Raw genomic sequence first — 27249 nt, forward strand, 5'->3', positions numbered from 1 at the left:
TGTGTCAAAAAGTAGGGAACTTAAGAAACGTGTATATGTGTAATGGCAGTGATTTTTCCAGGGCCCAACCTAGCCACGTGACAGGAGTCATGCACCAGAGACTCCCAGTTACTTTTGAAATGTGCACAATGTATCCTGGCATTCCCTGCCAAGATGGGCATCCAATGAAGCAACGGTTAGGAGAGGAAGGGCTAAGAACTAGGACGGCAGTAGCCACTACAGTACTCGTTTGACTTGAATGGTGACACAAATGTTGTTACACCAAGTGTTAGAGAGTGCTACACAAAGGTAAATAAATGTCACTTTGACCTGACAGTCATCTCATTTTTTGGATTCACCATGTCGCTTCACGGATTTTCACAATGTGTGCACTGCAATGGAGTGCCCCAATGAATTACTGTAAAGTAAGTTCAATTATTTTGCTAACATTTATGAAGGATTTATTGTATGCATTTTTAGGCGCATCAAAACTTTTTTTTAGCCTCACTCAGAAGAGAAAATCACTCATTAGTAGCAGAGAATTGGAACAGCCAATCTTAACTTTGAGAAATGTTTTACGTTTGGGCCTCTGTTAACATATCCAATATTAGGATATGAGCTCTTTGTTGAAGTTGATACTTCTAGTTGGGCCATAGGGGTTACAACAGGTGAAGTAGTGCTGTAATGCATCTGGAAACATACTAGCCTTGGAAACTGGTTTTAGTGGACCATAGTTCCATTATCGAAGATGAGAAGCAGCTGGCAACAAAAGAGGAATGCAGACATTTATTAGCCATTGACCTTTCATGGTTTTGGCTGTTGCAACATTGGGAAGGTTTTTAAATATATTCTGCATTCTGGATTGTGTTTATTTGACTATGTTTTGACTGTTCGTCTACGGGTCATTCTGACCCTGCCTTGAAGATGAGCTGCCTGCAAATAATAAACCTTTACTCGAAAGTTCAGCTGTGTTGTCTCTTTGCATCCCGAACTTCTTCAATGAGTTTTTTGCTCTTCAACAATATTAAAACATGTCTGCTGGTGGGTAGACACAGATAACCAGTCTGAATGTAGTCATAGATTCTATCACATTCATCTAGACATTCAACCAGCATCCACTTCTCACTAACTCCAATTCAGGTGTTTTGAACTGGAAGAGGCTGCAGTTCAAAACTGAGTGTTCCTGTCTCACCTCAGCCCTCAACTCTGTCCCGCCTACATCTGCAAAATTCACATGGAGTCTGGCAGCATGTGCCATGGTCTCAAATTTTATATTTCAAGGAAAAAAATAGCGTTTTTTCAATTCTATGTAAACAATTTTGTTTAAATTACTGTTATCATTTTACAAACATTCTTTATATTGAAAATAATATGAAAACACAGATCTATGGGGACTTCCTAACAAGGGAGCAGCCAGATTTTCCAATTGAGACTGTCAATTTTGGCAAATGGGTATCTGTTATATATGTTATCTAACATATCATTTCACCCATGGCATGGAACTGTGGCATTATTTGTTTTATCATGTGATGGGTGGTGAAAAATGGAAGTCTAACATTGTTAGGAGGAGCATATTTTAGGGGTCGAGTGCATTACAGTTGGGTTTGACTCTGGTTAAAAAATGTGTGTGACAATATTTATCTATGGTCAGTATTTTAGCAGTCTGTATATAGCAGTCTAATTGCCTTATTTAGGATTTGGAGGATCTGGTCATGTACCGAAAATTGGCAGATGTCTTGTCCGTTTCTGGTCGGCCATATTTAGTGTGCCATTGACACTAATGGGTGGACAGTACGCCTGCCAGCTTGTGGGGAATGTCTCATACCACCCCGAGTCCAAATAAGGCCATGCGTCTTGTAAGGCTAGATTTTTAAATGCCACCATCGTCTTTATCATGGCTGGTGGATGGTGAGATTACCCGTGGATCTTGCTTTACTTCCGGAGAATCCGTCCTAATCTCATGTCCTCATTAACAACTTTATGTGTGGAGTCTCCTCGTCTTGGTGCAGGGTTGGGCGCTGTGCTGTTTTCATTTCTTAATCAGACACTCGGAATTGGGAGATCGCCTGCTGAAGCTCCGGGCCCGTCCGCAGCTCTACGGGGCTGGTGCTGCCTCCTGCACTGGTACAGATGTAGAAATCCTTGTGAATGCCTGATTCGAAGCTTTGCATACTTTGCTCCATTCCCTGCCAGAAGATGAACCGAGTGTTAGAGCCACTGATCTCCTTAAGCTCTTCTGAAGACTTCTCCTGGAATGTGAGTTCAGAAGGGAAGAGAGAGAGAAAAAGAGAGCGAGAGAGAGACGTTTTAAGATAAACCAATTAAAAACCTAGAATAGTGTGCACCCTTGCAATCACCACCCCCAACCTTACATGAACACCTTGTATATCAACCCATACTCATCCAACTGTACACTGTTGTGTAGTTCCTATATATCCTATACAGAATCTGTGAGTTTGGATAACATAAACTGTGGGTTTGGTGGCAGACGGGTTCCGAGCACCCCCACCGCGAATGTTAACCTGTTTGCATTAGCTAGCTCACAGTGCCACTAGAATCTCTTCTTATCGGGGAGAGGGTAGTTTCTGGCAACCTCAGAACATGACAACCGTGATCCCTCGGAATCGTGGAAACAATGTACTACCTTTTGCTCAGTCACTCGTGCTCACTTATTCGGTCTCAGATTGTTTCCACAGAAGAAACAGTCTGGTGTGTTACAATAAGAATTTATTGCACAGTTCTTCTAGTGTAAAATAGATGTGCTGCAACAACCGTTAGACTGTAGCAGATATGTATATGATTAGCAGTACAGTGGAAATAAAAGGATAGTACAGTTCTACCATTTTGCAATAGTCATGAATATAAAATGCATGATAAAAAGAGCGCGCATACTCCTACGTCGGTCTAGATGTACCTAAATTTACCTAGCATGTGAATAGGTGTGAAGCCAAGACTCCCTCTAGGAGTTAGTCTAACCCCATTACCTGAAGTGAGAGAGTGTGGGAGCCCGTCCTAGTCTAAAAATGGACACCCAGCAAGGGATGTGTTAGACCACTGTCCGCTGGAGGGTCTGCATTCAGGAGCCTCAGCGTCTCTGGTCAGTGTGTTGGCTAGGAAGTCTCGGTCTCCTATCCCTAACCCTAGTAAGATGTGCTGTATGTATACAAAAAGTATCTAGAGTTCCTTTGTCCCTTGCTTCTTGTATTAGCCATTGTTGGATTTGAGGATGACGTATGGGATGAACCTTGTACGTAGATATTATGCAAGTGGTGTAGCCTCTGCTTTGTTTCCAAGAACCCTTATGAATATTCTTTCATACTGTGTGATCTATTGACGAAGTTATTGGACGCTATTGCTCTGGGAAAAACCCTCCTTCAGCGCCCAGGACTAGAACTAGGTAAAGGTTCAGTCCTAAAAAGCTTGTTACTGTGTAGTGTAAGGGAGGTAATGTAGGTGAAGGTGTATAATTGTAGGTGAAGGTGTATAATATATCGCGGGCCTATATTAGGGTATCTCTATGGAACATAACACTAACTCCTCTTCCAAATAGACAGCAATAAAAACATTGTCTTTAAAATCATTTAAAAAATAGTCTAAGAAGGGAAAAGAAAACAATTTGAAAAATCATTTTTGGAATTGTCACTTAAGCCAAAGTCCTAGTTGAGTTTGTTTATATAAGAACCACTACATGCACCAGAAGGCCATGCTTTTCCAGCGAAAGTGTCAATTTCAGGAAATGTTCCAAATTTAGTTGAGTTTTGAAACCAAAAGGAAAAACCCGAATTCTTTCCCAGCACACGAGGAGCCAAATATAGATTAAGTGTCCTGGCTAGGAGACGCAACATCGTTTTTGCTCGCCACTGCAGAGGACAGTCCCTGTAACACCTTGAAGAGTACGTCAATGGAGCACAGATGATACTCAGAACTGCCAATAGCTGGTGCAGAGGCAGCTGGTGCTGTAGTCGATACCTGAGTTCTGGTGGAAGAGCTGATGCTCAACCCAGATGTAGCAAAAGGCAACTGCGGGTTCACGAGGAATGAGCCATCAATATAGGAATACGCATGAGCCCTCACGGGTTCCAGCCTGAGATTTATGTCCGGTGGCGTGACCGATGGAATTGTCAGACAGAGATCCAACACGCATTCTTCTCCGCAAAACAGGCATCGCAGAACAGGTAAGGTGCAGTCCATTCAGACTGGTCTAAAGGATAGGAACCAAGAGGCGCTCAGTTCCCGTAGGTGAGGTGTGCCCAGATGTTGTACGGTATTTGGGCTCCAGGAGTGCGATTGCCATCTCGTTGGTGAACGGGCCGGCCATTGCGTAGCAGAAAATTATCAATCAGGATTCCTGCTATTGAGAGCACGATCAGCCAAAGGCCTCCAAAAATGCTTCCCTATACGGAGTGCATACAATTTGGAATAACTCCGAGGACTGTCTGAAAGGTGCATAGAAATCCTGACCCTATGGTATTAGATAGGTGTACAATACCACCCGTATCAGACATAATAAAGATACGACTCACCATTTCTGTGAAATGAAAGGGGCAGTTTGTACGTATAAGTGCCTGTACCTCAGTTGAGGTCCTTGCGATTTGAAGATCAAAGGTCTCTCGGGCGGAGGTTATGGGTACGGTTTGCTATAAAGGCATGACTTTCAATCTGCTCAAAGTATAAAACTGTATAAAGAAAACATTCAACGAAGGCCATAATGGCACCTCCCTGACTGTATTTATTGGGGGAAACAATACTTGCATACAGGAAGTAACCCTGGAGTTCACAGTGACCAGATAGGCAATACCCGGAAGCAGCCCACAGCAACCTTGATCGTTCAGCATCAAGTAACTCCTATTCGAGAGCAGCTTGAATACAGGAGTAATCACAGCCACTGGAGTCCCTTTCATGTGGCAGGACAAGTTCACTACTGAACTATTACAAGCTCCCTGCAGTGAAATATCCTGGCACATGAGAGAACGCCTTAAAGCTTTCTTGCAGATCGTACAGCTTAGAAACACTTCTCAATCCCCACTCCGGCCTCGAAATCTGTATGGTAATGCCCAAGATTCCTTAATGTATTCCTTACCCATTTTTCATTTTTGCCTGCCTGCTTTTGCTCAAGGCAATATTGAAACTGAAAAGTAGTGACCGGTAGAGTTATGTGGCCATGGATTAGCCATTCCGTTGATGGTGATTCTGCCACTGTAAATGGTAATCGATCCAGTTTTTCAATATGCAGCATTGCATATTTTGCTTCCCTTTGTGCCATTTCTACCTGTTTATCTGTTAGATTGTATTCAGAAAACAGAGATGTACTGTTGATAAAACCCCAAGGCACATAGACTGCACGCAAAGATTGCAGCGTCCAGCATAACAACATAATAGAATGTAACTGAGATTGCCCATGTTGTAATATGGCCAAATTTTGTTCCAGTATGTCTATCGCAGAAGATACAATGTTGCCTAAGGAATATATCTTGGAGGTTAAAGTTGTTAACCCATTATCCACTACAGCTAACACCTCCTCTAAGTTAATACGGTCTATTTCTTGTATTCTCTCTGCGGCCTCTTGTTGGGATATATTCCAAATTTTATTATAGGCAGCATGAATTCCATAATATACGAAACGTTTCTGACGGGTTTTCCTGGGATCTAGTTTAAAATCCCTATGATCCATGTCTTGTGTGAGTAAGGATAAGTGTTGTTTCCCTTCTGTGAATGTTGAGGTTTGTAGCCAATCAAGGCACAACTTCCCAACACTGTAGGATGTCACTACCCCTGGGTGTTCTCTTTGCACATAGCGTGGGTCTGGCCTATGGATACTGAACCCTTCGGTGATACCCCAGAATCTTTTCTGACATCTGTTCTTGTCTAAGGGCCAAACCAACCATTCATTCCAATTAGGGTCTCATCTATTGTACTGTAAAATGTCATTTACTGTTGTCCCTTCCTGTGAAGTTGAATTTTGCCACCCCTCCTTCTGTGATAGTGTTGGAAATTAAGGTATAATAAGGTCCTTGTTCTTGGTTGTTGCACGGTGTTATTTAGAAATATAATCTGCTGTAATGAGGCATGCTCTAAATAGTGCTTCTGTTCCCTGGACTTGCCAGTCCCTAGAACCCCAGACCGATTTTAAGTCTACTGTGTCGTTCCATAGGTCAAAACCCTGTTCAGACAATTGGGCGATAAATGAAGCAGAGTAAATCTGTTTGGTGTTTGTCAACATAATTTTTAGTGCCGATGTCGGTAGTAACCTTATAATAATATGAGGTTGGGTCAGTGGTGTTAAACCCTGAAAAATATGAAAATTTCTGTGCAAATCTTTGCGAACTACTTTTTGGTGGTGTAGGGCAATGTTCCCACTGGTGGTACTCAGTTTCAGTTTCAGTTTCATAAACTTTTATTCGATTATCAATTGTATAATCATAAAAAGTACATAGAGAGAGACATTTCCAACACTTAAATGAGTTTAAAAAATACAGCAAAAAAGTAAAACACGTACTAGGAATAAGATTTTACATTTTTAAATACTTCTAATTAGTTTGGAATGTTTTGACGTGTTGTAATAACTGCTTTAAGGAAGGTCACTATAAGTTTTGCTACGTGGGGCGTGTTCAAAGACTGCATGAAGAAGAGCGCAGTATTGCAATGTCTATAGCCACTGGATCGAAGAAATGGAATGATCCACGTTTTCCGTGGAAGTTTATAGTATTTACAAAATAAAATAACGTGGATCGTTGACTGTGGGGAAATTCCATCACATGGGCATTTTATCAGGTTGTGGGACCAATTTTGAGTATCAGGAAATGTAACTAAGCGAAAAAAGAAGCTAAAACGAAATCTTGTTAATAAAAATTTCTCATAATTTGATAAAAAGTACGTCAAGTATGATTGTATGCCTTTGCAGGACTGTTGTACACAGATTTTTTCGTTAGAGGGTTTTATAATCTCAGTTTGGTTCCGCAATTCTCGCAGGTGGCCCAAACACATTGATTTTAGTTTTTTCCTGGAGATGTCTTCAATTGTAACGGGATCATCAAAGTAAGATTTGTGGCCTAGGTCATTAAAAAAGTTCCAGATGTAAGTCAGCCAAGGAATTTTCCGCCAGTTTGCCAGGGCTAAGCAGTCTGTGATGAGGGAGCGGGTTAGATGGCATTCAGGGTTGGTCCATATTCGGTGCCACAATAAAATTGGTTGGGAGCGGATGGTGTCTACAATATACTCCATTCCTAGCTCACGATGCGAAGCTAGTATCGGGGAACTTTGGGGGAGGGCTAGAACATATTTAATAAAGCCATTCTCTGTTATTTGTAATTGATCTATACGTCCATAACCCCAAACACCAGCTCCGTAGGTAGCCACACTGTGGCACTTTGCATAATATATGGTTAAAAGTTCAGGTGGCGCTGGTTTCCCCAATTTCCTCGAGAAAGACATCAAGGCCGATGTTGCCCTCCGAAAGTGAAGGTTTCTGGCGTCAATTGCCTGGCGCCAGTTTACCGCATCATCCACTAAAATTCCCAGGTAGGGGTAGACTGACGTTTTTTCCAGCTTCATTTTATCGACCATTATCGGTTTAGGGTGTTTGACCCTGGGACCAATATGCATTGTAAAGGTTTTCTTTATGTTTATTTTGAGGCCGAGTGAGTCCATGAATGTGGCATATTTGTTGATTTGTATCTGGAGTTGATTCAGAGTCCGTGCCAATATTACTGAGTCGTCAGCATATAAAAGTGTTGGTATCGGACGCTGATTTATCTGCGGTAAGTCCTGGCTCCCTTCCAACATAGCCTGCTCAAGCCCATTTGTGTAGAGGTTGAACAGGAAGGGAGCCAGTACGCATCCCTGTCTTACTCCCTTCGTTATTTCGAATGAACGGGACAGTTCACCACTGATGCCAAATCTTACACGCCCTGAGGCGTTAGAATATAGTTCACGTAAAAAAGCTATTAATGGAGGGTCCACTCCAAGGTCGCTGAGTATTTGCCAGAGTTTTGGGTGTTGGACGCAGTCAAATGCCGCACTTAAGTCGACATAGACGAGGAAGATGTTACCTCCTTTGGCGCCAACGTATTTCCCCGCCAGGAGGGCAAGGTTAAGAGCCTGCTCCACAGTCCCAAGCCCCTTCTGGAAACCATATTGTAGGTCGGTTATGAAGTTATTCTCCCGGGCCCATGATTGTAAACGGTCCAGGAGCACTCGACCCGCGATCTTGCCCATGGAGTCCAGAAGAGAGATTGGTCTGTAGCAGGCTGGGTCGTTGCGGTCGCCTTTTTTGAAGATAGGTAAAAGGACTGACGTCGACCACGACTGGAAAAGCCCGACCGACGTTACAGCTGACATGACCCGAGTGATTAGCTGGGACCAGAACTCTACATTGTGAAGAAAGATGTCCATTGGAACTCCATCAGGGCCAGAGGCCTTGCCAGATTTTGATGCCCTGATTGCTTTTATGACTTCGGTGAGATGGAATTGGATGTTTAACGGACAGATGTTGTTTTCCTGTAGATGGTCCTCGCTTGTTCCTGTACCATTTCCTGCTGCAAGGCCCGCAGGCGGGCCGAAGATTTTTAAGAAGTGGGTGACCCAATCCTCTTCCGTTATTGCCACGTCTAAGTGATTGGTTTCTGTACTATTTGTCAGGAATGGGGACCTTATGACTTGCCAGAATAGGGTGCTGTCCTTTCTTTGGGAGCTGTCGTGCAGTTGTAACCAAAGTTCTTGTTTGATTTGTTTTTTAAGATCCCTTCTGGCGGAGTTGTATGCTTTTCTTGAGTTGGAGATTTCTGGGAGGTCCCTCGTGGGTCTATGTAGAGCTTCTTTTAGAGTTGAGAGTGCCTTTCGACAAGCGGTATCAAACCATCTCGTGGTAGGGGGGTTGTTATTCTTTTTTAGCTTGACAAATAGTTCATCCCTTATCGTTTCTTGGATACTTTGGAAACTGCTGACAATTGTTTGAGGTGATGACTCCAGGGACATACATTCAGATATCCAATGCTCGGATTTTCCGAGGTGGTACTCAAAAACATTTTTAGGTGTTATAGATTTGCGCAAGAAATGATGACCATAATGTTGATAAGAGTACAAAGTGTCATAGTCTGAAGTACCTTCTAGCATTTCAGTGTTCTGAAACGCTACAGTTTTCTCTAAATCAGACAACATGTTACCGAGAGCTAAACGCTGGGCCACGATCAGAATGTAACGTGCCAACTGAGTATGTCCCTATAAAGACTCACAAATCTTTGATAACAATTCGAGCATCAGCCGAGTGCTGAAGCCAAACCCATAGGAATCTTGAGCATGAATCCACTGCCACCAAGATATACTTGTAAGCCCCATCCGATTGTAAGGGCCGCAGTGGTCCAGATACCCACAAGCGAGAGGTTTGTCTGATTTTAATAACGGTGTCTGTGCTGGGCATGTTATGGTTGAGCCTTTCATCTGCAGGTAAATGTCACATTTCAAGACATATTTTGTAGTTTGCTTTGTTATACCTGGCCACCAATAGCACTGTTTCAATAATGAAATAGACGCTGTAACACCTGTGTGCACAGAGCCCAAACCCTTGTGTGCTGCAATAATCAAACCTTGTCTACAATCCATATTTGGTATTCTTCTATCTGTCACTCCAGGAATCTGAGCATATGGAATGTTGTTTACATCTAACTTGTAGGAGTACTTGAATGGAAATTTCTTTGGTACTGCTGAGCTGCCCTTGCGTGAAGCAATGACAGTAACCATAATCTCACCGTCTATCCTCGTTTTTGAACGAGTGATTGCAGCTATGGAAGCTGTGCATACAGCCCCCTTTGCGGCTTCATTAGCCAATGAATTCCCTTCAACGTGAATGCCATCACTTTCATGACTCAGTGTATGAATCATGTGAGCCCGTTGTTGTTCGTTTGTCAACTCAACTACCTGTTCCCATTTCAGGAAGATGTCTCTGATCAGTTGCACCTTCATTGCGGTTTAGAACTAAGGGAATGAGGGTACCTGAGAGGGAGCAAAGGCAAAGCCAGTCTCCCCCAGATGGCTTTGTGCAGGGAAAGTTAGATCTGCCCACCTGTCCCTTTAAAAGATGTTTTGAAAAAATGCCACAATATTACAGGTTATGTAGCATCAGTAGGTAAGCACTAATGGGGTGGAGAGTAAGCTGTGGGTGTTTCCACCCCTCGGGTGGGGAGCACAGAGGAGGGAAAGGCAAAGTCTGGGGCTTTAAAGCAGGACAATATGAGTTGACTGGGAAATTTTTGGTGGGGTGTGAAAATCATTGGGGAATGCAAGGGAAGGGCTGTGAAAAGCAGTGGTTCCTTTCAATGGGCTATGGGGCCCGCCCTCTTTGTTTCCTGACCCCTTCTAAGTCTATTATTCACAATTCCCTGAAGCAGCAGTCAGGCACTCTTTGTGAAGACTTACGCACTATGTGCATGTGCCTGCTGTTGCATTATTTTCTAGACTTATCTTTCATGAGCTCTGGCTCTCAGTGGCCAGCCAAGCTTTAGGACCATGCCCCCTAATATATAAAGCAGTCTCACTAATTGATCACTGGCCGGGTACATCAGGCTTCATCCTGGTGCTTTCAAAGGCTGTGTGTCAATCAGCGAGGATGCATCCCCCAGTTCCTATCTCGTCACAGGGGAGGTTGGGATCAGTAAGACTTACTGATCCCACCTCTCCCTCTGACGAAATAGGTTTTGCTGTGTCATCAAAGTACTTGCATTTCAGCAGTGCATGCTGCTTTCCAGCCAGGAGCCAATACAATTTGCCTGCATCGAAGAAGACTGAAGTACAGCCTTTCATATTGGCACTCTTCAAACTTACAATCAGCGGCAGCTCCTCGCACTGGCGGAGAGCGTCGCCCCACTGGCTCAGAGCCAGCAGCTGAAAAATAAAACAATATTGTACTATTTTTTTAGTTTTGAGCTGCTTGCTCTGAGTCAGCTCATGCAGGGAGGGATGGGGCCGGGCCATGGAAGGGGGAGGTGAAATGTTGTGCACTTCTAAGTGTGCATGTCTGTTTGGCCGTACGTCCTAGGCTGGCCAAACAGACATACACACTTAGCTTTCCCTAACCCGGCTGTATTCTACAGCTGGGTTAGAGAAAGGCACAGACTCCCAGTGTCTGAGCAGAGCATAAAACCAGACCGCTCAGGCCAATCCCCATGCTGCTTTCATAGTATGAGAGCAGCATCTGGATTGGATGAGGAGTCTGTTGCCCCAGGGACTGCTGGGAGCAGCAGAACGGGGAGCGCTGAAGCACAAGGGAGCCTCAGGAACAGGTACGTTTCCCAAACGGTTTTTCATTCAACCTCCCGCTCCACGTCTCACGCTCCTGCTGCCCTGCTGCCTTGCCACTTCATAGCGGCAGTAGCCGCAACTGCTTACAATGACTGAAAATGTTAAACACATTTCATCTGGCTCTCTGCAGCAGCATCTTGTCAGTCAGAGCAGTCCATACATAAGCTGGTTTCATTCAGATAAGGTCATTTGACTAATTTCCAAATGAAACTTGTGAAGGCTCTGGCATTCTCGGAAACTTTCTGCAGCTGCCTCAGCTTTCCTTCACAGAGTTCAAGGCATGCACATTCTAGCAATTGTTAAACACATTAACAACGAACCACGGCAGTACACGCTGGTTTTAAATACAGCAAAATGTTATGAAACTCATGGCAGGCCCAAAGGACCTTTAAAAACCTCTTTAACTGCACCCCACTATGCTCCCAGCAACCAATGGAGCACTCCTTGAAACATAGTGAAACGGTCAAGTTCAAGTTCAAGTTCGAGCATTTATATAGCGCACTACTCACCCAGAGGGTCTCAAGGCGCTTGGGGAGGGGGTTCATTATTTGTCGAATAGCCAGGTTTTAAGTTCTTTTCTGAAGGAGATGTGGTTTTGAGTAAGGCGGAGGTGAGAGGGGAGTGAGTTCCAGGTCTTGGCAGCCAGGAAGGAGAAGGATCTGCCACCCATGGTGCATTTTCGGATGCGTGGGACTGTGGCGAGGGCTTGATTGGACGATCTTAGTTGGCGGGTGGGTTTGTAGAAGGATAGTCGAGTGTTGAGGCATTCGGGTCCTAGGTTGTAGAGGGCCTTGTGTGCGTGGGTGAGAAGACGGAACGTAATTCTTTTGTTGACGGGAAGCCAGTGGAGGTCTTTTAGGTGTCCGGTGATGTGATCTTGGCGAGGGATGTCTAATATGAGTCTCGCTGATGCGTTTTGGATGCGTTGGAGTTTTTTCTGTAATTTTGCTGTGATTCCGGCGTATAGTGTGTTACCATAATCTAGTCGACTCGTGACCAGTGCGTGGGTGACAGTCTTTCTTGTTTCGAGGGGGATCCAGCGGAAGATCTTTTTGAGGATGCGAAGTACGTTGAAGCAGGAGGATGAGACTGCGTTAACTTGTCTGGACATCGAGAGAGAGAGGAGTCTAGGATGAAGCCAAGGTTACGTGCGTGGTCGGTGGGTGTGGGTGCTGTGCCCAGAGCGGAAGGCCACCAAGAGTCGTCCCAGGCAGAGGGGGAGGATCCTAGGATGAGCACCTCCGTTTTGACTGAGTTGAGTTTTAGGCGGCTCTTTTTCATCCATTCGGCTACTTCTTTCATGCCTTCGTGAAGATTAGTTTTGGCGGTGTTAGGGTCTTTGGTGAGGGAAAGGATTAATTGGGTGTCGTCGGCGTAAGAGATGATGTTGAGGATGTGTTGGCGCGCGATGGATGCGAGTGGGCTCATGTAAACGTTGAAGAGGGTGGGACTGAGTGATGACCCTTGTGGTACTCCACAGATGACTTCTGTGGCCTCTGAGTTGAATGGGGGAAGTCGGACTCTTTGAGTTCTCCCGGCGAGGAACGAGATGATCCAGTCCAAGGCTTTTCCTTGTATGCCGATGTTGCTGAGGCGTTGTATAAGGGTGCTGTGGCAGACTGTGTCGAAAGCGGCGGAGAGGTCGAGTAGAATGAGGGCTGCAGTTTCTCCGTTGTCCAGTAGTGTTCGGATGTCGTCTATCGCTGCAATGAGGGCGGTTTTGGTGCTGTGTTTGGCTCGAAATCCGGACTGAGATGGATTGAGGGAGTTGTTGGATTCAAGGAAGGCGGCGAGCTGGCTGTTGACGGCTTTCTCAATTACTTTGGCGGGGAAAGGGAGGAGGGATATGGGTCGGTAGTTTTTAAGTTCAGAGGGGTCTGCTGTGGGTTTCTTCAAGAGGGCGTTGAGTTCGGCGTGTTTCCAGCTTTCTGGGAAGGTGGCAGAGTTGAACGAGCAGTTGATGACATCACGAAGGTGGGGTGCGATGATGGAGTCAGCTTTGTTGAAGATGTGGTGGGGGCAGGGGTCTGTTGGCGAGCCAGAGTGGATTGAGTTCATTAGGCGGATGGTGTCTTCAGTGGTGATTGTGTTCCAGGCGCTAAGGTAGTTAGTTGGCGGAGTGGGATCTGAGGGGTGTGGGGAGGGTTGATCGTTGGGAGTATTCTCGTAGCTGTTGTGGATGTCGGCTATTTTGTTGTAGAAGAAGGAGGATAACGCATCGCATAGGTCTTGGGAGGGGGTGATGTCGTTAGATGCTGCGGTGGGGTTGGTGAATTCTTTGACGATGTTGAAAAGTTCCTTGCTGTTGTGGGTGTTGTTGTCGAGACGATCCTTGAATGCTGATTTCTTGGCGGATCGAATCAGTTGGTGGTGGTTGCGGGTGGCTGCCTTGAGGGTGGCCATGTTGTCGGCGGTAGGGTTTTTTCTCCATGTTTTCTCCAGGGTGCGGCATAGCTTCTTGGATTTTTTAAGGTCATCATTGAACCAGGAAGCCTTTTTGCTGGCTGATTTGATCTGGTGCTTTTTCAGGGGTGCTAATTCGTCAGCACTGTGGGTGATCCATTGCTTGAGATTGGTGGCCGCTAGGTTTGGGTCCAATGAGAGGGTGGGAGGATTTTTGTTGAGTGATGTGAGGAGTTGGTCGGAGGAGATTTTGTTCCAGTTTCTCCGAGGAATAGGTTGTGGGCGGTTGTGGCTCGGGGTGGTTTTGTAGCTGAAGTGAACACAGCTGTGGTCCGTCCAATGGAGAGTTGTGGTGCGATCGAATGAAATGTGCTTGCTGGAGGTGAAGATAGGGTCGAGCGTGTGTCCGGCTACATGAGTGGGGGTGTCAACAAGTTGTTTGAGTCCGAGATTGGCCAGGTTATCCAGAAGGGTGGAGGTGTTGCTGTCATGTTTGTTTTCAAGGTGGTAGTTGAGGTCTCCTAAAAGAATGTAGTTCTCGGAGGCGAGGGCATGTGGGCTGACGAAGTCGGTGATTTCATCGCTGAATTGAGTGCGGGTTCCAGGAGGCCTGTAGATGAGGGTGCCTCTAATTGTGGTCCTAGGGTCGGTGTGGATCTGAAAGTGGAGATGTTAGGCGATTGCAAGATTATCGTCGGAGCTGGCTGTGATTTTGATGGTGTTCCTATGGATGATGGCGATGCCTCCTCCTGTTTGATTGGTGCGGTCTTTGCGGATAATCTTGTAGTCGTCCGGGATGGCTATGGCGATGTCGGGTGCTGATGATGTGTTCATCCATGTTTCTGTAAGGAAGGCGATGTCCGGAGACGCAGTGTCGAGTAGGTCCCAGATTTCAGTAGCGTGTCTGTGGACCGAGCGGGTGTTAAGCAGAATGCACTTCAGGTGGTTAGAGTCGGAGCTGTGTATGGAGGAAGTGGATTTGGTGAGGGTCCTGAAGCAGTTGAAATTGCAGGAGAGGCAGGCGAACGGGCCGTGGGTACGTCCTGGGGTGGCTTCGCAGCAGTGTGGTGTGCGTCCGGGGTTGAGGGCGAGGAGAGTTGCGGCATCAAATGTGAGTCTGGTGGGTTGGGTGCGGCGGGGTCCAGGGGTCCTGGCGCTGGGCGCGGGCCAGGCGCGACGGGCGCAGACGGGCTTACCTTTGGCGCACCTTCGGCGCGACTGGGGCGCAAACGCTGCGCGTGGACGCTGCGCGCAGAAGCATCTGTCATATGTGGATAGTGGAGGGGGGAGGGGCGAGGTATGATCAGCTGGGAGGCGGGATCGTGGTGGAGGGGACGGCTCCGAGGCACAAACAACAACAAAATGGCCGGTAAAAGTTAAACAGGCAGCAAGATGGGGCACACAGAAGAACACTCGTTAATGCTTCAAGCTCTGATACAGCGCTAGTACAGTCAGCCGCTCGCAATTAATTCTGCTAAATAAACACTCGAATTGCCTAATAGTAATAGTGAGCACTCGAGGATGTTTCTAGCGGTATGAGCGCTAAGCCAGACAGCAGCTATCGCTTCTGAAAGTATCACAAAGCAGTCACTCGCAATTAATTCAGCTAAGTAAACACTCGAATTTGCCTAATAGTAATAATGAGCACTCGAGGATGTTTCTAGCGGTATGAGCGCTAAGCCAGACAGCAGCTATCGCTTCTGAGAGTATCACAAAGCAGCCAACGATACCAGTGGAGCGGGGAGGCAGGGAGCGACCGCTTCTGAAAGCGCCAGGGCGGTCACAGCGCTACAGAGGGTGAGAGCCAGGCTAAGTAGTTAGTGGGAGGTATGATCCGCTGGGAGGCGGGATCGTGGTGGAGGGGACGGCTCCGAGGCACAAACAACAACAAAATGGCCGGTAAAAGTTAAACAGGCAGCAAGATGGGGCACACAGAAGAACACTCGTTAATGCTTCAAGCTCTGATACAGCGCTAGTACAGTCAGCCGCTCGCAATTAATTCTGCTAAATAAACACTCGAATTGCCTAATAGTAATAGTGAGCACTCGAGGATGTTTCTAGCGGTATGAGCGCTAAGCCAGACAGCAGCTATCGCTTCTGAAAGTATCACAAAGCAGTCACTCGCAATTAATTCTGCTAAATAAACACTCGAATTTGCCTAATAGTAATAATGAGCACTCGAGGATGTTTCTAGCGGTATGAGCGCTAAGCCAGACAGCAGCTATCGCTTCTGAGAGTATCACAAAGCAGTCACTCGCAATTAATTCAGCTAAGTAAACACTCGAATTTGCCTAATAGTAATAATGAGCACTCGAGGATGTTTCTAGCGGTATGAGCGCTAAGCCAGACAGCAGCTATCGCTTCTGAGAGTATCACAAAGCAGCCAACGATACCAGTGGAGCGGGGAGGCAGGGAGCGACCGCTTCTGAAAGCGCCAGGGCGGTCACAGCGCTACGGAGGGTGAGAGCCAGGCTAAGTAGTTAGTGGGAGGTATGATCCGCTGGGAGGCGGGATCGTGGTGGAGGGGACGGCTCCGAGGCACAAACAACAACAAAATGGCCGGTAAAAGTTAAACAGGCAGCAAGATGGGGCACACAGAAGAACACTCGTTAATGCTTCAAGCTCTGATACAGCGCTAGTACAGTCAGCCGCTCGCAATTAATTCTGCTAAATAAACACTCGAATTTGCCTAATAGTAATAATGAGCACTCGAGGATGTTTCTAGCGGTATGAGCGCTAAGCCAGACAGCAGCTATCGCTTCTGAGAGTATCACAAAGCAGTCACTCGCAATTAATTCAGCTAAGTAAACACTCGAATTTGCCTAATAGTAATAATGAGCACTCGAGGATGTTTCTAGCGGTATGAGCGCTAAGCCAGACAGCAGCTATCGCTTCTGAGAGTATCACAAAGCAGCCAACGATACCAGTGGAGCGGGGAGGCAGGGAGCGACCGCTTCTGAAAGCGCCAGGGCGGTCAACCTGCTGTGTTCTCTTCAGTAAACAAGCATTGGAAATGCAATAGGTCTCGCATTAGGAAAGTTTGAGCTATTGGTCTTATAAATGACATTTTTTTATTTATGTGTTTTTTAAAATAGCTAAATTAATAGCTTTGTCATTTACAATGCCAATAGTTATAACTTTCGCAAATGTGACACCTATAGCATTTGTAATGCAACATTTTTTGTATTTACGTGACTTAGATGTATTGATATTACAAATAACAATGGCTTTTAATTTTTTAAAATAATTAATACTTAAATGATTTATTTAATTTGTAATGTCAATAGCTTAAACTTTTGTAAATAACTTTTGTGAAGATTATGTTCAGTGTTTTTTATTGTGACGAAAATCCAAGAACAGAAGTGAAATATTAACATTTTTTTGTGATTTGTAATAAAGCTTGAAAGCTTGAAAACAGCTTGAAACATTGAAAGAACATATTTGAACCAGTGATGCTGTGGTGGTGCTGAGTGATGCTGTGGTTGCGCTGAGTGATGCTGTGGTTGCGCTGAGTGATGCTGTGGTTGCGCTGAGTGATGCTGTGGTTGCGCTGAGTGATGCTGTGGTTGCGCTGAGTGATGCTGTGGTTGCGCTGAGTGATGCTGTGGTTGCGCCGAGTGATGCTGTGGTTGCGCCGAGTGATGCTGTGGTTGCGCCGAGTGATGCTGTGGTTGCGCCGAGTGATGCTGTGGTTGCGCTGAGTGATGCAGTGGTGGTGCTGAGTGATGCTGTGGTGGTGCTGAGTGATGCTGTGGTGGTGCTAAGTGATGCTGGGGTGGCACTGAGTGATGCTGGGGTGGCGCTGAGTGATAATGTGGTGGTGCTGAGTGATAATGTGGTGGTGCTGAGTTATGCTGGGGTAGCGCGGAGTGATGATGTGGTGATGCTGAGTGGTGCTGTGGTGGTGCGGGGTGATGCTGAGTGATGATGTGGTGATGGTGAGTGGTGCTGAGTGATGCTGGGGTGGTGCTGAGTGATGCTGTGGTGTTGCTGAGTGATGCTGTGGTGGTGCTAAGTGGTGCTGTGGTGGTGCAGAGTGGTGCTGTGGTGGTTCTGTGGTGGTTCTGTGGTGGCGCTGAGTGGTGCTGAGTGGTGCTGCTGAATGATGCTGTGGTGGTGCTGAGTGATGCTGTGGTGGTGCTGAGTGATGCTGTGGTGGTGCTGAGTGATGCTGTGGTGATGCTGTGGTGGTGCTGTGGTGGTGCTGAGTGGGAGATGGGGAGAGGGAAAAAAGGAGAGAGGGGGAGAGAGGAGGGGGAGAGAGGAGAGAGAGACGGAGACGGCGAGAGAGGAGAGGGAAGAGAGGGAAAGGGAGAGAGGGAAAGGGAGAGAGGGTAGAGGAAGAGAGGGGGAGGACGAGAGCAAAGGACGGAGGGGAGAGAGAGGGGAGGGAGAGAGGGAGGGGGAGAGGAGAGCAGGCAGAGGGGGAGATGGGGAGAGGGAGAAAAAGGGGAGCAGGGGAAGGTAAATAGAGGGAGAGAGGAGAGAGAGTGGGAGAGAGGAGAGAGGGAGAGGGTGAGAGAGGAGAGAGGGAAGTGATGGAAAGGGAGAGAGGTAGACGGAGAGAGAGAGAGTGAAAGAGTGAGGGGAGGGAGAGAGAGAGAGAGAGGGAGGACGAGTGGGAAGGAGGGAGAGGAGAGGGAGTGGAGTGAGAGAGGGAGAGAGGTAAAGAAAAATAGAAAACTGGGAAGCCTTGCTTCAAAAAGAGGCATACCTTATCCTCCAATTTAATAGCGTCATGACAGGATTGAACAACATGACCGAACTGTCAAAAGCGTAAAAAACACATTTCCCATAATGCACCATATAGGGTCACCGATAACCAAATGCTGTTGTCAACCATTATTGGCTGAGATGCCTAAAATACATTTCGCATACACTTGAAAGCGGTGACACATATATGCGACTCCAAGAGAAAATGCTTTTTGCCCGCTCGTGAACAACCGAGGAAAGCAGATACAATAGACGATTAAACAAAGTTATGAAGATATAAGGTAAGCCCAGCCAAGGGACACAAACGTGACTGAATGCATAGTAAGAAAATCATGGGCCAACAGCTAAACCGGCTCTGATATTTTCTTTCAGAAACGCGAGCTAATCACCCATCGGAGATTGCACTCTGAAACAAAAGGAAAACGGCCGGGGCGGGAGTCTGTCGCGCTGAGGTACGCATTAAAAAATAGAAAGTATTATTCAAACGTACTTGTGCAATATGATTCTCACTGCCGCCAAAAAAGGTAGGAGAGAATAAATTACTGAAAATCCTAAACCAAATCCATTGAGGACGTAATTACTGACGATCTGTGGTAGACTGTTTAAGAGCAAAAAAACGAAACAAGTTAAAAGAAACAAAAAGCTACCTAGATCGTGAAAAAGTGGGATCCCTGGTCACCGTAGCATGTAATCGACCTCAGCAGCATGAAATCTTGAAGTGCACGTTTGTGAATGTTCGGCCAAATGGTGGGGCCCACGAAGGACTGCTGTCCCTTGATAGAAGCCCTTTGAAATGCACGCATAGGTGATCTGCTGGTTGTGTCCCCGGGGCGCTTGGAAGGCAGAGTCGGGTCATCCAAAGCCAATACCAGCGTGCTCCGGGAGAGAAGGTGGATGGGTGAGAACATGAAATGGGGAGGGGTTGCGAGAAGGGCTAAGGAATGAGCAGATGGTCCTGTTTATGACCAGCGCCGTGCTTCAAGAGCCTGGGGGAGGGGGGGGGGGGGGGGGGGAGAGCGAGTGGGAGGGAAAGCTTATGGGGTGTGAGTGAGGCCAAGCGCGCGCCTGGTTTTCAATACTATTTACTGTTCTGGCCGCCTTCGGTAACACTTATTTTCAATGTGCTTTGAAGCTGTTTCTACGTTGCAAAAGCGCTATACAATTTAATCTCCAATTACGTTTAAGTGTAATAGATGTTTTACATACAGGCAGCAGTACACAACATTAAAACATTGTAAAATACGCCATTGCAAGTAAAAACAATGGTAAAGAAAAATAGAAAAATGGGAAGCCTTGCTTCAAAAAGAGGCATACCTTATCCTCAAATTTAATAGCGTCATGACAAGATTGAACAACATGACCGAACTGTCAAAAGCGTAAAAACCACATTTCCCATAATGCACCATATAGGGTCACCGATAACCAAATGCTGTTGCCAACCATTATTGGCTGAGATGCCTAAACTACATTTCCCATACACTTGAAAGCGGTGACACATATATGCGACTCCAAGAGAAAATGCTTTTTGCCCGCTCGTGAACAACCGAGGAAAGCAGATACAATAGACGATTAAACAAAGTTAGGAAGATATAAGGTAAGCCCAGCCAAGGGACACAAACGTGACTGAATGCATAGTAAGAAAATCACGGGCCAACAGCTAAACCGGCTCTGATATTTTCTTTCAGAAACGTGAGCTAATCACCCATCGGAGATTGCACTCTGAAACAAAAGGAAAACGTCCGGGGTGGGAGTCCGTCGCGCTGAGGTACGCATTTAAAAATAGAAAGTATTATTCAAACGTACTTGTGCAATATGATACTAAATTGATCAAATCCGTCTTTTGTAGCGCCTAGCACTGAATATCGGACAAACCAACAAGCTCTCGGCATTGCGTGGCGGGAGGGGGCGGGGGGAACGTCGAGGGCAGGCAGGATGACTCAGGGGAGGGGGCGGAGCGGGGCAGAGCGGCATGTGGGTGTGAAGAAGCCGGGCCTTTGAAGTGAAGCTAAGCTTCACTTCAAAGGTGTCGGAGGAATGCGGGCGGCTGTGCACGCGCTTTTAAGCTCAATGCACATGCGCATTGAGCTTAAAAGTCACGGGCACTGCAAGGAATCGCCACGATTCCTTGCAAGTTAGATAAAGAGTCGATGAGCCCCTATAGTCTCGCTTGCTCGATGCGCATGCGCATCGACAGGCGAGACCTAAAAACAACTGGCTAGAGGAGTGGACTCTTGGCAAGTGCTGGGTTTAGTAAGGAGGGAGTCAAGCTACGCACAGTTAGCAGTGCCCATGGCAGAATCTCACAGGCCGTCATGGAACAGGTCAGTGCCTGGAATTCAGTGGTCTTCGACCCCTCACTGCCTGTGCTGCACTTCAGAACATGCAGAGCAGCTTACAGCCCACCATAATCTAAATTATCTAAGAGGGCCACTGATGGCAGCTAAGAAGCCTGACAATGAATAAACACCTCCATGCACCTTCCTTGAAAAACATTATGAGAAACACCCTAAAAAATATTCCTTCAATCTGTCACAGTTGGTTCAGGGGCGCGCATCCAGCACATCGCTATTCTGGTTAAGATAATAATAAACCAATAGAGACTAACTTTCTGATGTTCTTGCTGAGGGATTTCGTGTATCCCAAAAGCGCTAGAAGGGGATCAGGGGAGAGGGATTGATCAGCCATAGCATTTAATGTTTGAAAAATGTGCTTCCAAAATTCCGCAACTGGAGGGCACAACCTTGCCACATGTACAAAGTCTGCCTCTGCCATCCTACATCTTTCACAGTGATCTGTGTCCCTGAGCCCGCAGCAAAACAGTCTCTTTGGCGTGTAGTGCACTCTATTCAGATACTTGTAGTGTACCAATCTGTGCCTGCCATTGAGTGAGACATTTTGGGTGGCTTCACAGCAGCTATGCCAGAAATCATCGGTGAGGGGTACATCAATATTATTCTGCCACTCCAGCCTGGCTTTGGTGTGTTGCATATATTTAAAGGCTTGTGATGTAGCATAGAGTTTTGAGACTAATTTAACAGGGGACTATGAGCGCAGAAGAAAGGAGTAGGCAGGGAGCTCTGGTGGTTCTGGTAGCTCATCACCAAGCTGCGCCCTCAGAGAGCATGGCGAGTTTTGAAGAAGTAAAATTGTGTTAGGGCAGTACGGTCAGGAACGCCTGCTGCCACCTCCTCCCATGTACGTGCTCTCTCCTTAGTAAAAAAATCCCCCATCACAGGAATCCGGAGGGCTCTCAGCGAGCGGAGTGCACCGCGTTCTGAACTAATAGCAATCCATTGGCACCATTCTACCAGCAGAAGTGAAAAATACAACTGGGCTCCAGTCTGCATTTTTAGTAAAACGTGCCAGGCATGAACTATAGAGTTAACAGAGTCCAGGATGCTACCATGCCTGATAGGTGCCTGAATTAACAAACACGAGAGGGGGTCAGGGCTTGCTGCTACCTTCTCAATTTGGAGGTGAGGTAAATCGTGCGGACCGTGAATCCAACTATGAGCATGGAAGCTTTGTGCCACCCTACAGTATAATTCTAAATCCGGTGCACCCAAGCCCCCCGCAGAGTAGGGCAAGGTTAGAATATCCAGCTTGACACACAGAGTTTTGCCTACCCGTGCCAGTTTACCCATCAATGTCCGCAACATTTTAAACATGTGTTGGGGAACTACCACAGGGATATTAACGAAGAGAAAAAGAAATCGGGGAAGTACAATCATTTTCATGAAGGACACCCGCCCCACCAACGTGAGAGGTAGCCGTATCCACCTGTCTATATCTTCCTCCAGCTTGACAATGGCTCTGCCATAGTTCACTCTAAGTACTTGCTCTGCATCAGAGTGAACTTTGATTCGCAAGTACCTAACTGGATCAGATGTCCATTGGAGAGGGAAGTCTAAGGGCGTCGGGACTGCAGCTGGAGTTAATGGGAAGATTATAGATTTGCCCTAGTTTATTTTAAGACCCGAAAGGCCACCAAAGTGTAACACTTCTCGGATTATTGGGGAGAGATTTGTGTCTGGGTTCCATATATATATAGTAGCATATCATCTGTGTAAGCAGAGACAATAAGATTATAGTTGGGGAAACGGAGACCTCTATTACAGTGGTATTCACAAAGTGCCTGCAGCAGAGGTTCTGCAGCCACCGCATAAAGTATGGGGGACAAGGGGCACCCCTGTCTGGTGCCCCTAGATACCTGAACCAGAGAGGAGACAGTGTCACAATGCGCACTCGAGCTGAGGGCGAATTATAAAGCACCAAAACCAATTGGAGGAAGACGTCCCTTACACCCAGGTGCCTCAGAACCGGAAGCATGAACTTTTTCCTTTAACGGCATCAAAGGTTTTTTCAGCGTCCAAAAACACTGCTGCCGCCTTGACCTCTGCCTTAACATGTTGGAATGAAACAAAAACAATGTTGTCCCCCAGGATAATTTTCTCTCACAACTTGGAGACTACAAACAAGGGAAAAAAACCTATTGTTTGTATGGGTTATTTTATTCAAACCCCTTTAGAAATTTTTTAATTAAATCATTTTGAAAGGCATTTTAAGGTTGAGAAAAACACTACTTACAAACATTTACACTATTTACAACTATCATACAAACAATTCTAGACACAAAACAATAACTATGTACAAATAAATCCACAGTTATAAACAAGCTTCTTTTACAATAAGAAAAACAACAATTCTGTTCGCACAAATAATCAATCTTTGTGACAAATACAACTTATTAGAAAGCCCAACCAGGGTCAAAACAACAGGAAGAGGCAACAAAAAAATCACTTTGTACTCAACAATCAGTTACAGATGACAAATGACTGTTAATTTTGCTCAATCAAAAGTGCCTATTCGCCGTTATGCCGACGCGTTTCAAATCTGGATGAAATCACAGATTCTCTTCAGGGCTCTGTCAGTGTGGTATTCTTTTCATATGGATAACGCGGTCCCGCGGTCCAATCATTCAAAAAGAGAGGGGCCTTTTATTATGCAGAGGTTCTTAGATTGTTTACAACGGGGTCACCAATGAGTTCGCATTTCCTGGCACGTGGTTGGAAAGAGAGATCGAAGCGAGATTGAAGCACGCAGTGTTATACCGCGGAGGCATCCCCGCCCATCAGCGAGTGTCCGGCATAACAGCAAAATCACTCACTGCTCCTCAGAAAGAAACCCAGGCGGCAGCGTTAATGAATACACAGCGGAAGAACCATGTTTGGAGAAAATAACTAGTGGTGCCCCCGTTGTAAACAATCTAAGAACCTCTGCATAATAAAAGGCCCCTCTCTATTTGAATGATTGGACCGCGGGACCGCGTTATCCATATGAAAAGAATACCACACTGACAGAGCCCTGAAGAGAATCTGTGATTTCATCCAGATTTGAAACGCGTCGGCATAACGGCGAATAGGCACTTTTGATTGAGCAAAATTAACAGTCATTTGTCATCTGTAACTGATTGTTGAGTACAAAGTGATTTTTTTGTTGCCTCTTCCTGTTGTTTTGACCCTGGTTGGGCTTTCTAATAAGTTGTATTTGTCACAAAGATTGATTATTTGTGCGAACAGAATTGTTGTTTTTCTTATTGTAAAAGAAGCTTGTTTATAACTGTGGATTTATTTGTACATAGTTATTGTTTTGTGTCTAGAATTGTTTGTATGATAGTTGTAAATAGTGTAAATGTTTGTAAGTAGTGTTTTTCTCAACCTTAAAATGCCTTTCAAAATGATTTAATTAAAAAATTTCTAAAGGGGTTTGAATAAAATAACCCATACAAACAATAGGTTTTTTTCCCTTGTTTGTAGTCTCCAAGTTGTGAGAGAAAATTATCCTGGGGGACAACATTGTTTTTGTTTCATTATATTACGGTCCAGTTGACCCCCTGTCCCAGGACCAAACTCCGTTTTTTTGCAAATTTAACATGTTGGAAGGCACCGAAGACTATTCTCAGGTTGTATGATAGTGTGAGGCCCGGTACAAAGCCCGACTGTTCAGGACCTACCAGGAGGGGCAGAAGGGGGGACAGTCTATTGGCCAATATTTTTGCAAAGATTTTAGTTTTGACATTTATTGACGACAGTGTTCTGTAAGACGAGCACTCCTGAGGAGCTTCAATAACGTTACTATCAGGGCCTTGCGCATAGATAGAGGCATGATGTCAGTCTCACTCATCTCCTGGAACAATGTGCTCAAGTGGGGTATCAGCAGGTCACCAAAAGCCTTGTAAAAGGACACAGTGAGCCCATCCTGTCCAGGGGCACTATCGTCACGCATGGAATTCAGTGCCATATGAATCTCAACAGCATCGAGAGGCCTCATGAGGTATTCCCTGTGACTATCCGTCAGCCACAGCAGCTTTATGTATTCTAGATAATGCATTATGCTTTCCTCATCTGGGGGACCTTGGAGCTATATAAATCCTGATAGTACCGGCCGAACCGGTTGACTAAGTCCGCCTGCTCTTTCGAAACGGTGCCTTCCTCATCCTTAAACTCAGCAATGACTCCGGACTCGAATCGACAGCGAGCCAACGTCGCCAGTACTGAGCCCAGTCTGTCCCCCTCTTCGTAAGTTCTAGCCAGTGCGTATTTCCCCATGTGTTTGATTCCACTATCCGCTTCTTCGTGGTACTCATATATTGTTTCTTTCAGTTGTTCTAGGATCTGTGGGTCATTCTTATTCGCCACTTCAGTCTCCAGCACCCCTAATCAAACCTCTAATAAAACAAGTCTACCCCTAATGGAGCGAAGCACCCCAGAATGTTTATTAATGGCAACCCCCCAGTATAAATACCTTAAATGTCTCCCAATATTGGTTAAACATAATTCAGTAATAGCGGCAGCTAAGTCAGCCCTAAATACAGTATCTAGCAGGGAGTATGGGGGGAATCTCCACAGGAAAGGGGGAAGGCCCGGGGAAGGGGGGGTATCTGCTGCTAGCAATATAGGAGTATGGTCAGAAAAAGAGAGAGCTAAGACTGTGCAGTCCTACACCCTAGACTTTAACGCCGCCGAAATGAACCAGTAATCTATGCGAGTGTGTGTATCATGGTATGCCCAATAATGCCTAAACCTGCCCCTCCCCTGGGATCTTGCTCTCCATATGTCAAGCAGATGCAATTGTAGAGCTATGTCGGCCACAGCTCTAGCAGCAGCAGATGGGTGCCTAGGAGGACCCTTCAATCGATCAAGCGCTGGATCTAATACGCAGTTGAAGTTTCCCCCCAAATTAGCCGCGATGAAGAGCAATCTTTAATAAGTGACAATATTGAATGATAGAACTGGGGATCATCATAATTTGGCCCGTAGGTATTAACAATTAGGAAATCAGCAACCCTCCAATAACATCTTGAAATAACATATCGACCAGCCGGATCCGCCCAGCGCTCCTCCAGTAGGAGACCTGACTTAGGGTTCACCCATGTTAACACAAGTCTAGAATGAGAGGTGAAGCTAGCCAGCTGCCTGGAACAGGCCTGTTAGGCTCCACCTTGTGAGCATAGTGCAATTAGGGGCAAGGGGCATCTCTTGGAGCAGGGCTATGTCTACTTCCTTTCTCCTTAGATATGCCAGGATTTTACACAGCTTTCTGTGGTCATTTAGACCTCTCACATTCCAAGTCACGAGCCGCAGGTGCCTTCTGTGTCCCTGCCCTGTTCGCAGTTTGTCATTCGCGGCAATCATAACAATGGTACTCACCAGCAGCAATGTGAGGTGTGTTACCCTGATCATTCATGACACTAATGTGCATGGGAACCGTTAAAAAAAAGAACCCAGCCCCACCCCCTCCCATGCCATTCCGTCCCCAACTGGGCATAGCAGTTCTACAGCCCTCCCTGCCAACAATCACTATAGCACATAGAAGGAAAACAACAATTGTGCTACAATAGGAACTAAATAACATACAGTAAACAAGCGGGAAACGCATTGGGGCGGATGTTGCCTGCAGACACTTCAGTATACCACTGTGCCACACCGCCACTGAGCATCTACCATGAGGCTACCATTAGAGAGAGAGAAATCTCCATAAAAGGCTCGTAAACAGTCCCTAAACCATAGTGTCTCTCGCACTTGGAGGGCCCTGCGACCTTGCACCCCAACTCCGGCTTAAACAGAATAGAAACTACAGGTTAGCAGAACAGTGCACAAATTAGCAATAGGAGCAGTAAATGGCATAGCATGGTAGTGAAGCTAGCAACCAAGCACCCACACCCAACCCCCCCCAAGCAACAGCAGAAAAATCTACACATGAGGGTGGGACCCCATCGGGACCGAGGGGCGCAGTCCCCACTTCAGTCGTTATCATCAAGACCTCCGCTTGCACTATCCGCACGGTCGTCCTCCGTCTGGCCTTTCCTACGTTTGCCGAGCTTGTCCCAGTCTTTAAGAGCTTTTTGGAGGGACTGAGGATCAGTGAAAATCTTGGCCTTCCCGTTTAGGATCACTCTCATCCTTAGGTAGAGCATTGCATGGAGAAGTGTGGCTCAAAGGTTAGAGCGGCAGACCCTGATGCAGAGGTCTAGCCCAGGACCAGGGTTCAATTCCCCGCCTCGGCGGGTCTTGGGCTCAAAAATTCCACGGACCTGATAATTCTCGCCTCGGTGCCTATTCCAATAATGGAGTCCCACTCTGCAACTCTGGGCAATGGCTTGCTTAATCTCCACAACGGCCCCCACAATGCTAAGGATGCCTGGCCTCCACCTTGGGGGTGCCCAGGAGTGGACACCTCACAGGGAAAGCCAGGATGGGTTCCACAGCGGTATTCCTACAAGCGCCTTGAGACCCTTGCGGGTGAGTAGTGTGCTATACAAGTATCAATTTACATTTACATTACATTTACATTTACATATTC

The 27249-nt window shown here is 46.2% G+C and overlaps 1 protein-coding gene across 3 annotated transcripts in view; it reads right to left on the bottom strand.

Moving 5' to 3' along the window:
• Positions 1 to 1226: 1226 nt before the first annotated feature.
• LOC144791974 (uncharacterized) overlaps positions 1227 to 27249 on the bottom strand; it is a 119558-nt gene continuing 93535 nt past the window's right edge. For 2 of the 3 annotated variants that reach the window (XM_078666834.1, XM_078666835.1), the window contains one exon: positions 1227 to 2228. In XM_078666834.1, the coding sequence (XP_078522960.1) occupies positions 2016 to 2228 (213 nt within the window). In that variant the 3' untranslated portion in view covers positions 1227 to 2015. The remainder of the gene's footprint in view (positions 2229 to 27249) is intronic. The other variant, XR_013602497.1, reaches the window with a different exon arrangement.

The sequence above is a fragment of the Lissotriton helveticus genome, chromosome 11 (genome assembly GCF_964261635.1).
Source record: "Lissotriton helveticus chromosome 11, aLisHel1.1, whole genome shotgun sequence".
NCBI lineage: Eukaryota > Metazoa > Chordata > Amphibia > Caudata > Salamandridae > Lissotriton > Lissotriton helveticus.